Raw genomic sequence first — 14,579 nt, 5'->3', positions numbered from 1 at the left:
GTACAGAATTGCTTTGCCTGTAGGGGGTTAAGAAGCTCAAATAACCTGTTTGGCACCTGACCAAAAGGACCAATAAGGAAAGAAGATACTTTCAAATCTGGGGGGTGGGGGGAAGAGGTTTTGTGTGTGCTCTCTGTTTTGTTCCCTCTCTGGACACAGAGAGACACCAAACAGGTAAACCATCTCCTGAAATGATACATCTAAATTTACAGAAATTGTAAGTAAAGGCAAGGAAATGCATTAGCATATCTTTTGTTTTAGCTTGTGACTTTTCCCTATGCTAAGAGGGAGTTTTATTCCTGTTTTTTGTAACTTTAAAGCTGAGCCTAGAAGGGAATCCTCTGTGTTTTAAATCTGTAAAGTTACCTTCCATCCTGATTTTGCAGGTATGATTCTTTTACTTTTTTTTTAAATAAAATTCTTCTTTTAAGAACCTGATATATTTTCAGTGTCCAGAAAACCCAGGGGTTTGGTCTGTGCTCACTTTGTAACCAATTGGTTAGTATATTATTCTCATGCCTCCCCAGGGAAGGGGCTGAAGGGGCTCGGGGGAATATTTTGGGGAAACAGGGACTCCAAGTGGCCCTTTTTGATGGATTTTTGTCTAAATCACTTGGTGGTGGTAACAATACCATCCAAGGATAAGGAAAGGATTTGTGCCTTGGGGAAGTTTTAACCTTAGCTGGTAGAAATAAGCTTAGGGGATCTTTCATGCGAGTCCCCACAGCTGTACCCCAGAGTTCAGAGTGGGGAGGGAACACTGACGCCTGACACCGGTCGTCATCAGGTTCGAACGGGGGACTTCTAGAGCTTAGTGCATGAGCCTTTGCCACATGAGCTAAAAGCCAACTGGCTGTTAGCTAAGGTCATAGAGTAGATTCATTTTCTCTATCTCTCTCTAAGTGGTCTCAGGTGCCACTAGATGAGACAGAACACCACACCCAGGAGGTGTGTTGGTTACACCTGCACAAACCAGCCACCGCTGCCCTGCTCAGATCTGCAGCAAGCAATTTGTAGGTCCCTTAGTTTCTGAGACACCAGCTTTTCCTGAAACTCTCTTGACTGAAACAATAGATGTTCTATAAATGGAAGATTCAGGTTTAAACTGAAGCAGCCTGAGCTCTAAGCACATCATGACATGGGAATGGGGAGGGAATCATGGCACCACCCCTACAGTTCTCCCACCCTCCACCTAGAGTGATAGTGCCAGGAGGGCCCCCTCTGCTCCCAGTGTGGCTGTGGCAGAGATTCACAGATGTGAGGGCCAGAAGGACCATTGTGATCATCTAGTCTGACCTCCTGCATAACACAGGTCATAGGACTGCGCTGGAGTAATTCCGGCTCCAAGTCCAATAGCTGGGTTTGAACTAGAGCCCGCCCTTCCGAAAAACATCCAGTAACAATACCAAGCTTTTCTACAGCACTTGATTCAAACTTTTACAGTGAGCGAGAATCTACCACAAACCGTGGTAAATTGTTCCAGTGGTTAATAACCTCCGATGTTAAAAACTTGCACCTTATTTCTAGTCTGAATTTGTCTAGCTTAACTTCCCACCACTGGATCATGTTACAGCTTTGTCTGCTAGACTGAAGAGCCCATTGTCAAATATTTATTCCCCATTTAGGTACTTAGAGGCTCTAAGCTAAACCTTAACCTTCTCCTTGTTAAGCTAAATAGATTGAACTCCTTGAGTGTATCACAATAAGGCATGCTGCAGATTTCCAAATGCATATTGCAATATCCAAACTTCCCATACTAATGCGGTGTGGCTTCCCCAGGACCCCGCTGGGGCAGAATCGCTGGGGGAAGTGCACAGAGGGGCAGAGGATGCTGAATGCTCTAAGGAGAGACCCAGGAGGTGAAGCCGTGTGAGCTTCTTGCCCTGAAAAAGTCTGGGGAGCCTCCTCTCCCTTGGAGCAGACTGTCTCCAGGGCAAGAAGCTCACACGGCTTCACCTCCTGGGTCTCTCCTTGGAGCATTCAGCATCCTCTGCCCCTCCGTGCGCTTCCCACAGCGAGCCCGCCCCAGCAGGGTCCTGGGGAAGCCAGAGGGTCCTGCACCCCCACTGCGCAGTCAGACGTGACTCTCAGCCAGCCAGTAACACAGAGTTTTATTAGATGACAGGAACACAGTCTAACACAGAGCTTGTAGGTACAGAGAACCAGCCCCATCGGCCGGGTCCATTCCGGGGGGCAGTGAGCCAGACCCCCACATCTGCCCTTCACTCCTCAACCCCAGCCAGCTCCAGACTGACACCCCCTCCAGACCCTCCTCCTCTGCTCAGTTCCTTTCCTGGGCCAGGAGGTAACCTGACCTCTTTGTCTCCAACACCTTTAGCATCCCCTTGCAGGGGGGGAAGGGCCTGGCCATTAGTTGCTAGGTGACAGAAGGTCAGCCAGGAACTGAGGGCCCCCCCACCACAGTATTCAGAGAAAACATTAAGAACAGCCCCACTTTGTCACATGCGGTCAGTATATCTTGCAGTTAAAGCCCTTTGACTTAATAGCCAAGAGAGTCTACTTCTTCCCACCAGGCATGACTGCCTGATGCCCCTCTCCTCAGGAGCAGCGTGAGTGTAAACAGGAGTCCCCTCTGCTCTCTCTGTTTCTATCTGGATAGGTCAAGCCAGCTGCACTCTTCCCCTCCTGCTACACACAGAGCCCTCTGCTGGGCTGGAGTTCAGAGAGCCCTCCAGAGCAGTGGGGTTAATACCCCCCTGAAATGCATGGGGCAGTGCCCACCCTCACGCAGTTGGTTCAGGCTCTGTGCAGATTCAGGCAGATGTTACTGAACCTGTTTCCAAGCTATTCTTCACAACTGTGAGAACTGGAGACTTTAATTTTTAAAAAGGGCTCCAGAGGTGATCCCGTCAATTACAGGCCAGTAAGCCTGACTGATTGAAACTATAGTAAAAAACAAGATTGTCAGATACATAGATAAACATAATTTGTTGAGGAAGAGTCAACATGGTTTTTGTAAAGGGAAATTATGCTTCACTAATCTACTAGAATTCTTTGAGGGGGTCAACAAGCATGTTGACAAGAGTGATCCAGTGAATATCGTGTACTTAGATTTTCAAAAAGCCTTTGATAAGGTCCCTCACAAAAGGCTCTTAAACAAAGTAAGCTGTCATGGGATAAGAGGGAAGGTCCTCTCATGGATCAGTAACTGGTTAAAAAATAGGAAATAAAGGGTAGGAATAAATGGTCAGTTTTCAGAATGGAGAGAGGTAAATAGTGGTATCCCCCAGGGATCTGTACTGGGAACAGTGCTGTTCAACATACTCATAAATGACCTGGAAAAAGGGGTAAACAGTGAGGTGGCAAAATTTGCAGATGATACAAAACTTCTCAAGATAGTTAAGTTCCAGGAAGACTGAGAAGAGTTACAAATGGATATTACAAAACTGGGTGACTGGGTAACAAAATGGCAGATGAAATTCAGTGTTGATAAATGTAAAGTAATGCACATTGGAAAACATAATCCCAACTATACATATAAAATGATGGGGTCTAAATTAGCTGTTACTACTCAAGAAAGCTTTTGGAGTCACTGTGGATAGTTCTTCGAAAACATCCACTCAATGTGCAGCAGCAGTCAAAAAAAGCAAACAGAATGTTGGGAATCATTAAGAAAGGGATAGATAATAAGACAGAAAATATGATATTGCCTCTATATAAATCCATGGTATGCCCACATCTTGAATACTGCATGTTGATTTGGTTGCGCCATCTCAAAAAAGATCTATTGGAATTGGAAAAGGTACAGAAAAGGGCAACAAAAATGATTAGGGCTATGGAACAGCTTGCATATGAGGAGAGATTAATAAAACTGTGACTTTTCAGCTTGGAAAAGAGACGACTAGGGGGGTGGATATGATAGAGATTTATAAAGTCATGATGGGTGTGGAGAAAGTAAATAAGGAAGTGTTGTTTACTCATAACACAAAAACCAGGGGTCATCAAATAAAATTAATAGGCAGCTGGTTTAAAACAAACAAAACAACGCACAGTCAATCTGTTGAACTCCTTGCCAGAGAATGTTATGAAGGCCAAGACTACAACAGGGTTAAAAAAAGAACTAGATAAATTCATGGAGGATAAGTCCAGCAAAGGCTACTACCCAATATGGGCAGGGATGGTGTCCCTAGCCTCTGTTTTCCAGAACCTGGGAATGGGCCACAGCGGATAGATCACTTGATGATCAACTGTTCTGTTCATTCTCTCTGGGGCACCTGGCATTGGCCGCTGTCGGAAGACAGGATACTGAGCTAGATGGACCTTTGGTCTGACCCAATATGGCCATTCTTATGTACAGTGGCGGTTAGGTCGATCTTACTTACATCACACAGGGAGTGAAATTTTTCACAGCCCTGAGCACCATGCTTAGGTCATCCTTGGTGTATACCAGGACTAACTCTGCCTATCTGTGCTATTCCAGAGATCCCCAAGCTGAGAGAGTACATCAGGAAGATCTGTCTGAAAGAGAAGGAGAAGCTGCTAATGGATTATGTGGCAGAGGCTTTCGGCATTGTCCTGTTGGCTGTGAATTTAAACTCCACAGGAGACATGGTGGTATGGCTGGAAGAGCTTTGGGCACTACAATTTGCATCACTCCTAGCACAGTGATGATGCAGTGAATATTCCCCTCTCTTCCCACTGCAGCAGTTTCTCTGAATGCTGCCTTCTCCCCGTTCCATCCCTGCTCCTTTGAACCAGGCCACTCGCCCCATGGTTCCTAGCAGGAAACAAATGCAAATCTGCTCCAAAAATCTAGTAATGAGCTGACTAGTGTGTAAATGCACCACTGCACCCTGATGGATGGAGCTGGAGCTGTTCAGCTATGTGCCATAGACCCTATACTGCTGACCGCTAATGGGGATGGTTCTATAGTTCAAACTAGGGAGAGGGTCTATACTTTTTGATACAAGAGGCTCTGAGTTCTGTCCCTAGAGCAGGGCTAGATGATGACATGGTAGAAATCCCTGCACCCTTTCTACACTACAGCTTACTCCATTGGCAGCATCAGTGAAACTGCGTCAGAGCTGAAACATGCTATTTTCCCCAGGGGAGACACGCCCACGTTGTCCAAGGCCATGCTGTACTTGGCCGGTTGGGCTTTTTGATGATGTCACACCAAGTATTACCTCCCAAATGCTCACCGCTGGACCCATATCACTGGGGGACAAAAATGTATCCCTGCGCCCATTGTGTTCTGTGGGTGGGTAAAGCAGTGAAAGGAAGAAAAAGTTACAGAGATTCTGTTCTTTTGCCCCATCTATAATTGACGTTTAAAACCACTACAGGCTTTATCTGCAAAGGCAGCCAAACCATGTATCTCCCCTGTTGCCCAGCTGTCACTTCCCCCTCTCCTTCCCACAGACCCCAGCATCATGCCACACTAGGGCTTTGGTTCAGTACCAAGTCAAAGCACCACCAGATGGACTGGCGACACCACCTCTTCCAGCACAGTGCGTTCTCTAGATGCCTCCCATCTGGTGCTGACCGAACCCAGGCCTGTGCTGCGGTTTCTAGGGAGAAGAAATCTTGGTGTGTATCTTTATTTTGCCTCCAGCATCAGCTGTGCAATGATGTGTCTTGTGCTCTTCTGCCATTGCAGGATCATTATCAGCAGAGCGGCTTGGAAGGCTTTGTGAAGGACAAGATCAAGGCTTTGGAGAAGGAGATTGAGAAATGTTTTGCCCAGCTGGAACAGCCTCTTAACGAAGGTGTGAAGAAAGCAAAATTATCTCACCAAAAAACGTTCTCTCAGCTCCTTACAGTGAGTAGCAAGTTCTTGACTTAGACCTCATGTGCACCTTTCATTCTCTGGCCAGCAACCACCTCCCCCTTTGCTTCCCCGTTGCTTATTAACTTTTGAGAAGTGCTTTGAGATCTGTGGCATAAAGTCCTATAAGGGCTAAGAATTATTATTGGGTGTTGAGAGGATTAATTAAGGTTTGTGAAGGGCACTGGATGAAAGGCACCAGAGGAGAGCAGCATATTATGGGCTTGATTCTGATCCTCTTATTCGCATGAAGTAGCCACTTACATCAATGGGACTCCTTGTGGGGTACAGCGCTACTCAGTGAGTAAGGGTATTGGAATCCAGCCCCAAATTAAAATAGGCCAGGGCTCCATTCTGCCGCCTTTATTCGGGTGAGTAGTACTTTGCTCCCCCGAGTAGCCCTCAATGGGATGACTTGCAGAGTAAGATGCTTCTCAGCTTGACCTGTGTCACTGTAGTGTGGACACTTTCTACTGTGACAGAAGGGTTTCCATCCTGGAGTTAATCCACCCCCTTGAGAGGTGATAGCGAGGTCGAAAGAAGAATTCTTCATCTACCTAACAGTGCCTACACCGGGGCTTAGGTCAGCTTAACTACGTCTCTCAGGGGTGTGAATCTTTCACACCCCTGAGCAACATAGTTATGTCAATCTACATTTTAGGTGTAGACCAGGCCTTAGTCTCTGTGCCTGTGCGCCTCATCTGTACTGTAGAGATAATAATCCTTCCTTCTTCAGTCTATTAAGACAGTAAGTGAGAGGGCAGGGTGTGCTTAGGCAAAATTCTGTATAGATCTATTCCACTCCCCTTCCTCCTGCACCTCAGCTTAGCGTTTTGCTGATGCGCAGGCCAGAGCTCTGTCTTTCCAGAAAGCATCACAGAGAGTCAGACCTGTCTCCTGTAACCTCTGGGGCTATTGAATGTAAAACCCTGATAAATGGAGGATCATAGTTCCCAGTCATTTCCTGGGGAAGCACCAAACACTTTATTGGTAAAATAAACATTGAGTGCTCACAAAACACACAGTAAATTTATACAGACTGTCCCCCTTTTGTTTCGGCTACAAACATTCCACTATAAGGTTTCAGGGTAACTCTGTCTGTACTTTAGCTCACACATCAAAACACATTCCCCTCTGATCTCCCCTCAGAGATGATTTCTCGGGGCTTGTCTACATTTAATGTGGCTTGTGTAGTCATGGCAGAGCTCTCCCCAGCGCTCTAAAAAACTCCACCTCCATGAGGGGGATAGCTACCAGCGCTGGTGCACTGTCTATACTGGCACGTCACAGCACTGAAACTTGCAGTGCTCAGAGAGGTGTTTTTTCACATCCCTGAGCGAGAAAGTTGCAGCGCTGTAAAGTGCTAGTGTAGACAAGCCCTCAGTCTTTGCAGTGTGACCGTGGTGTGTCGTGTGTGTCACCTGGACTCTTCAGAGCTCGAGAAAACTCCTGTCAAACACTTCAGACCCTGGCAGTGAACAGACACTCTGGGGAGCTCCCCAGCTAGCAGCTTCCAGCCCTTGGGGCAGTAGCTGACTGGTCCTCTCAGTTGCTGGTGAAACACAAATCTTTAGCCCAGTGGCTCTCAAACTTTTTAGTGGTGACCCCTTTCGAATAGCAAGCCTCTGAGTGTGACCCCACCTTATAAATTAAGAAAACTTTTTTATATATTGAACCCCATTATAAATGCTGGAGGCAAAGCGGGATTTGGGGTGGAAGTTGACAGCTCACAACCCCCCATGTAATAACCTTGTGATGCCCAGAGGGGTCCCAACCCCCAGTTTGCGAACCCCTGCTCTAGCCTGTATCCAGAATACTCCAGGGATCGGGATCAGCCTATAAAATATCCATTCCCTGGATCTCTACAAGCCTCTCACTCTGTAGGGCACCATCTTCTCCCCATAGACCCAGCTAACTTGGGCAAGAATTCACAGACCCTCCTCTCAGTAAGTCCTGCCCCATTCATGCTCTCTAACCGAGACAGAATCCCAGTTCCGAGCAATTAGCTGAGAGCCAAATGTAAGTGCCACAGGTTCTGTAGCCTTATTCTTTAATGGCAGTTAATGGTATTGATTGCCATTTGATATTAATTTAATGAGCTGGAGGTAATAGGATCTCATTCCAGAATCAGACTCAGCAGAATTAAAACGAATCAGTTCAATATCTTGAGGGGAACCCAGGGTGCATGGCAAAAACACTCACACTGAGGGCAAGGCAAAGCCTTAGCCACTTTTATTAACACAATCAAGGAAGAGAAGGAAGTTCCAAACCACAAAAACAAATGGCAGTAATATAGCATTAGGGATACGTGTGGTGTCATCCCCTGCATATGCTCATATACTTATATACTCCCACCCTTCCTAGGGGACCCAGTGGTGAGAGACAAAGGACTAGCCCTCTCCCTGGCAGGCCAAATGAGTCTGATGGTTCAGACCCCCAACACCCAGAGGTTGGTGGTAGATAAGAACAATGAAGAGCTGAAGGGTCAGTGATGGAAACCTGGTGCCCACTACATGGTGGCGTGGCCTATTGTAGGGTCTGGACACTATCATGAATATTCTTTCAGATGCCCGGCCTCCCATGTCCAAATCTGACTTCCTCACCCTCATAATATTGGGGTGCCCATATCCAATAGGTTAACATATTACTGCCTTTTAGCTCATTATCATAGATGTCACCTATTGCTAAAGCAAGTTTGTGGTTAAACATCTGCCAACAATTCTATCCTAAAATATCCCAGCCCAGTATCAGTTCAGTGTTCCTGCAGTTGCCTGGTATCGTTAAGTACCATCTCCCTCTCTTGAGCAAGCTATTAACCTAGATTTTGGGGAACTGGGAACTGCTGGGCCATTTTATATATGCTGGTCACTCAATTACAGGCCTCAAAGTCGCAATACTCCAACAAAAAAACTTCAAAACCAGACTCCAATGAGAAACTGCAGAATTGGAATTAATTTGCAAACTGGACACCATTAAATTAGGCTTGAATAAAGACTGGGAGTGGATGGGTCATTACACAAAGTAAAAACTATTTCCCCATGCTAATTTCCCTCCCCCCCCCCGCCCCACTCTTACTCACACCTTCTTGTCAACTGTTTGAAATGGGCCATCCTTATTACTACAAAAGTTTTTTTTCTCCTGTTGATAGTAGCCCACCTTAACTGGTTACTCTTGTTATAGTTGGTATGGCAACACCCATTTTTTCATGTTCTCTGTGTGTGTGTGCGTATATATATATATATATATATATATATATATATATATATATATATACTGTATTTTCCACTGCATGCATCCGATGAAGTGGGTTTTAGCCCACGAAAGGTTATGACCAAATAAATTTGTTAGTCTCTAAGGTGCCACAAGGACTCCTCGTTCTTTTTGCCGATACTGACAAACACGGCTGCCCCTCTGAGACCTACTTTACTTATCTTAACGTGGTTAAGCCAGTGCCTTACAGGATACAGGCCTGTAGGTTCCTTGCGTTACTGCTAAGCTAGCTTTGTGGGCTACACCACTAAAGCTAATAAATGCTCCCCCGTCCCCCGCTCTCCTTCTGGGTCCATAAAACACACTGCTATGGGCCAACATTATCCTAATCCTTCCCTAGTAAGTAAAGCTGGAATAGCACTGACCTGTTCCTAGAGTGGTGCAGGGATGGTACCCTGCCCTCACAGCAGCCTCAGTTCTTGGTCCTGCTTCGATCAGCTGCTGAGTCCACAGGGCTGTTTTTAATTCCTCTGTTTATAACCTTCCACCCACTCGCTGATTGGCTCAGCTCTCAGAGGTGACTTGGGTATGACCTGCAAAGCGGGTTCCCACAATGAAAACTTCCTACACAGCCTCATTAACTGCTACTGAGCTCATCAGGTAACTGCCATACCCTGTTCTGGAAGTTTCTGGGTTTTTCTGAGTTGTCCTGCCCTGCGCGCTGCGTGTCTGTGTGCAAAGACACAAAATAACCAGCTAAGATCCATGTCTTTCCACACTGTATCTCCCCTCTCCCATGGAGGGACAAAGTCAAATGCTTCAGTGTAAAGCACATGGGTTAGAGTAGTTCTTCTTCTTCGAGTGATTGCTCATATGCATTCCAGTTAGGTGTGTGCGCGCCGCGTGCACGATCGTCGGAAGACGCTGCTCACAGTCTCGGCACCGTTCTCCATTTCGGTACCAGTACTACTCGCGGCACCGGTCAGCGTCCCGTTCGCCGGCCTGGTACACTCAGCACCGATCCAGCTCCCGGCACCGCTCCAGGCACCGGGACTCCCGCAGCCACTCCCGACATCGAGCCTCGCGATCTCGGTCGACCGCCCGGCACCGCTCCGGTGGCAGGTCCCGTTCTCGGTACCGGTATGCCTCCCGGTACCGATCCCCGGTGCCGCGTCGAGCGACATCAGTTAGAGAGGGAGACTCTACCAAGGGCTTTCAGCTCCTCCAGTGCCATCCAGCCATGCATCAGTGTCGTCCCGTGCGGACACTTCATATGCGCAGTACTCTGTTTCCGATGTGCCCTCCAGAGTCTTCCAGGAGACCGATCAGTGGTCATTCTAGTCACCTTGGGCGTACTACCATGCCAGAGGCGTACCTGTGATCCCATCTCGCTCTGTTCTGTCGGAGCACTGGGTGCCAGAGGCGACATTTAGCCGTCCCCCTCCGACCGGTACAGAGCAAGCCCCGGTTCAGCCACCGGGATCCTGGATCCCATCGGATCAGGAGGTCGTCCAGGAGCGCGAGCCCACACAGGACCCGCTTGTCCCTGGCCTTTCTTCTTCCTCCTCCCCAGATGAGGCGGGGGCAGGAACATACTCCTCGGGCCCTCCTCTATCGAAACGCAAGTACATGGTATCCTCCAGGGGGTACGAGTACCTATATGTACATCTTCCCCCCCCCCGCTCCCTTGTCGTCCAGTCCCTCAATGGGACAGAACACCATGGGCAGCAGGCACCAGCCCCTAGATCCAAGGAGGCTGGGTGAATGGTCTTACTGGGCCGTAAGATGTACTCGGCGGGGGCCCTGCAACTTCGTGTAGCAAACCAGCAAGCCCTGCTTAGCCGCTACTATGGGTGGCGAGGGGCAAATTTACAGAGTCGGTTCTTCAGAACTCCTGTCAAGAGTTCGATGCCCTCCTGGAGCAAAGGAAGAAGCTGGCGAGAGCTTCCCTCCAGGCCTCGTTGGATGCAGCTGACTCCGCTGCCACGACTCTGGCCTCGGGTGTTGCCACGAGGCGCATTTCATGGCTCCAGTTATCGAGCCTTCCCTCGCAGCTGCTGCACACTATACAGGACTTGCCCTTCAATGGCAAAGGCCTGTTCTCTGAAAAAACTGGCCCTAGACTGCAAAGCCTAAAGGGCAACAGGGTCAGTTTGCGCTCTCTCTCGGCATGCACACGCCGGTGCTTCAGCGCCGACCTTTCCGTCCCCAGCCTCACCACTCTTACCCTGCGCCTAGGCAAAGACAGGACTTTGCCAGCGGGCGTGGCTTACGCGGTTGTAGGCATCAATCAGGACCCCAAAGGAGCCAAAATTAGGGTCCTTCTAACCACCAATGGGGCAAAAGCCTACCCATCCTCGTCCCTCTTAGGGACCCCTCTCACGAGCGATCCCTTTTGCACGAGGTGTGGACGCTCCTCTTCATCGGAGCTATAGAGGAGGTACCTAAGGACGAAAGGGTCAAAGGGTTCTACTCCCACTAATTCCTAATCCCCTAGGCGAAGGGAGGTCTCAGACCTATCCTAGACCTGCGGGAACTCAACAAGTTCATGATACAGCTAAGTTCCGCATGGTACCCATGGGGACAGTCATCCCATCCTTGGATCCCAGAGACTGGTATGCCGCCCTCGATATGAAGGACGCGTATTTTCACGTCGCCATTTCTCCTGCACACAGAAGGTACCCCTTCTGTTTGGGGCCTACCATCATCATTTCCAGTTTACGGCCCTCCCGGTTGGCCTCTATACAGCCCAAGTGTATTCAAAGTGCATGGCTGTAGTCGCCGCCCCTCTTCGCCACCGTCAGATACACGTTCTCCGTATCTAGACGATTGGCTCATTCGAGGGACCACCGGGCCCAAGTTACCAGTCATATGGGCATCGACACGAACCTATTCCTGTGTCTAGGCCTGATGATCAATAGAAAAATCCACTCTGATTCCCACACAGGGAATAGAATTCATTGGGGCCATCCTGGATTCCAGTCTCGCCAGAGCCTGCTTACCTCAGCCTCGGTTTCAGGCGATGGTAACAATTGTACAAGGTCTACGGACCTTCCCGACAACTTTGGCTTGCACTTGCCTAGGTTTCCTGAGTCACATGGCTGTCTACACGTTTGTAACCAAACATGCCAGGCTTCGCCTCCGTCCACTTCAATCGTGGCTCACCTGGGTGTACCACCCGGGCAGAGATAGCATGCTCCTGGTCGTCTCGTTCCCCCTGAGCATCCTAGGCTCCCTCGACTGAGAGTCGACGCCCTCCCTGGTGTATCCAGGGATGCTGTTCCATTCACCCCTCGGGGTCCCTCATGACAGACACCCCATCTCTCGGCTGGGTGCTCACCTGGGTCAGTTTCGCACTCACGGCCTTCGGTCGGCTCAAGAGCTGGCCTTACACATCAGTGTCTGAGAGCTAAGAGCAGTCTGCCTTGTATACCAGGCGTTTTAGCTGGCGGATCGCCTCAGCAGATCCTTCCTGTCTCACAAGTGGTCGTTTCCTCCGGACATTATCCGTTCCGTTTTCCGGAAGTGGGACTTTCCCCGCATAGCCCTCTTCGCTCTCGTGAGAGCGAAAAGAGAGAGAAGTTCTCTTCATTCCAAGGCCTCTCCCCGGGCTCGATCTTGGAGATGTTTTCTGATGCCGTGGATGAGCTATCTGCTGTACGCTTTTCCACGCACAGACAGAGCGCACCTGATCATGATCGCTCCAGCGTAACCCAGGCAGCACTGGTACACCAGGTTGCTACACCTGTCGGTAGACAACCCTATTCCCCTGCCTCTTTGCCCAGACGCCATAACGCGGGATCACGGCAAGCTTCACCACCCAGACTTGTAATCCCTGCACCTCACAGCATGGCTGCTGCGTGGCTAAACCGATCCGAGTTACATTGTTCTGCCTCGGTTCTACAGGATTCTCCTGGGTGGTAAATCTTCCACTCGGGTAACGTATCTGGCCAAGTGGAAGCGTTTCTCCTGCTGCTACGAAACGCACGTTTCTCCCGCCGAGGTCCCGATCCATTAAATCTTGGACTACCTCTGGTCTCTCAAACAGCAGCGCCTGGCGCGATCATCAGTAAGGGTACACTTGGCAGCCATCTCTACCTTTCACCCAGCGGAGAGTGGCCACTCCGTATTCTTACACCTTGTGGTTTCTAGGTTCCTCAAGGGCTTGGGGCGTTTATACCCCCCCAGTTGGCCCCGCCAAAACCTGGGTCTTCAACCTGGTTCTAACCAGTTTTATGACTGCCCCATTCGAGCCACTAACAACATGCTCGCTGATATACCTGTCCTGGAAGACAGTTTTCCTTGTAGACTTTCCATTGGCCAGACGAGTCTCCGACCTTCAGGCTCTCACGATGAACCCACCGTATACTGTGTTCCTCAAGGACAAGGGCAGTTGTTACCACGTCCGACCTTCCTCCCTAAGGTGGTGTCGGCCTCTCATATCAACCAGGATATCTTCCTTCCGGTCTTCTTTCCGAAGCCACGCTCATCTCAAGGAGAGCATCAATTGCCCTCCCTAGACGTCAGTAGGGCGTCCGCAATCTATATTGAGCGGACAAAGCCCTTTCGTAACGCCCCCAAACCTTCGTCGTACCGGCATATCAGATGAAGGGCATACCTGTCTCCTCCTAGAAGATTTCATCTTCGATGACTCGTGCATCCGCACCTCCTGTGTTTGGCCCATGTTCCATAGAGCCACCTTACTGCACATTCCACCAGGGCTCAGGCTTCTCTGCTGCCTTCCTGGCTCACATACCCTTTCAGGGGATGTGTCGTGCAACTACCTGGTCCTCAGTCCACACCTTTGCCTCATTGGTCCAAGTGTCCAGAGATGGTGCAGCCTTTGGCTCAGCAGTTTTGCATTCTGCAACATCTAACTCCGACCCCACCGCCTACGTAAGGCTTGGGAATCACCTAACTGGAATGCATATGAGCAATCACTCGAAGAAGAAAAGACGGTTACTCACCGTTGTAACTGTTGTTCTTTGAGATGTGTTGCTCATATCCATTCCAGACCCGCCCTCCTTCCCCACTGTCGGAGTAGCCGGCAAGAAGGAACTGAGGGGCGGATGGGTCGGCAGGGGTATATATCCTGCGCCATAGCGGCGCCACTCCAGGAGGCGCCCAGCCGACCCACCCGAGTGTTGCTAGGGTAAAAATCTTCCGACGAACGTGCACGCGGCGCGCACACACCTAACTGGAATGGATATGAGCAACACATCTCGAAGAACAACAGTTAGAACGGTGAGTAACCGTCTTTTCAGGACAGAATCTGTCTCTCATTATTGGTGCATCTACACTGCAGCTGGCATCTGATCGAGCGAATGCACTACAAATAGAAGTGTAGCAGTGTCGGCACAGGTGGCAGGGGGCGGGGGGGGGTTAGCTGCCCCAAGTACATACTTAGGGTCTTGAACGGATCAGAGTTAGTGTGGATATGTCTACTTGAGCTGAAAATTACACCTTCCAGCTCCACTACATGTATGTACAGCTCCCCACACAATGGGGCCCTAGCTCAGCTGGGGTCTATAGGTCCTACTGTAATACAAATCGTAAGGAATGTATCCCATACCCACTTCAT

The 14,579-nt window shown here is 49.2% G+C and overlaps 1 protein-coding gene across 3 annotated transcripts in view; it reads left to right on the top strand.

The window, feature by feature from the left end:
* The window catches only part of LOC120393801 (nuclear GTPase SLIP-GC-like), a 303,315-nt gene that overhangs the window by 261,720 nt on the left and 27,016 nt on the right, over positions 1-14,579 (top strand). For all 3 annotated transcript variants that reach the window (XM_039518289.1, XM_039518288.1, XM_039518290.1), the window contains exons 12-13: positions 4,442-4,575; positions 5,621-5,782. In XM_039518289.1, the coding sequence (XP_039374223.1) occupies positions 4,442-4,575; positions 5,621-5,782 (296 nt within the window). The remainder of the gene's footprint in view (positions 1-4,441; positions 4,576-5,620; positions 5,783-14,579) is intronic.

Source organism: Mauremys reevesii, unplaced genomic scaffold (genome assembly GCF_016161935.1).
Source record: "Mauremys reevesii isolate NIE-2019 unplaced genomic scaffold, ASM1616193v1 Contig31, whole genome shotgun sequence".
Lineage (NCBI taxonomy): Eukaryota > Metazoa > Chordata > Testudines > Geoemydidae > Mauremys > Mauremys reevesii.
Note: the sequence above shows the minus strand (reverse complement) of the source record. Positions and strands in the feature narration are given on the sequence as shown.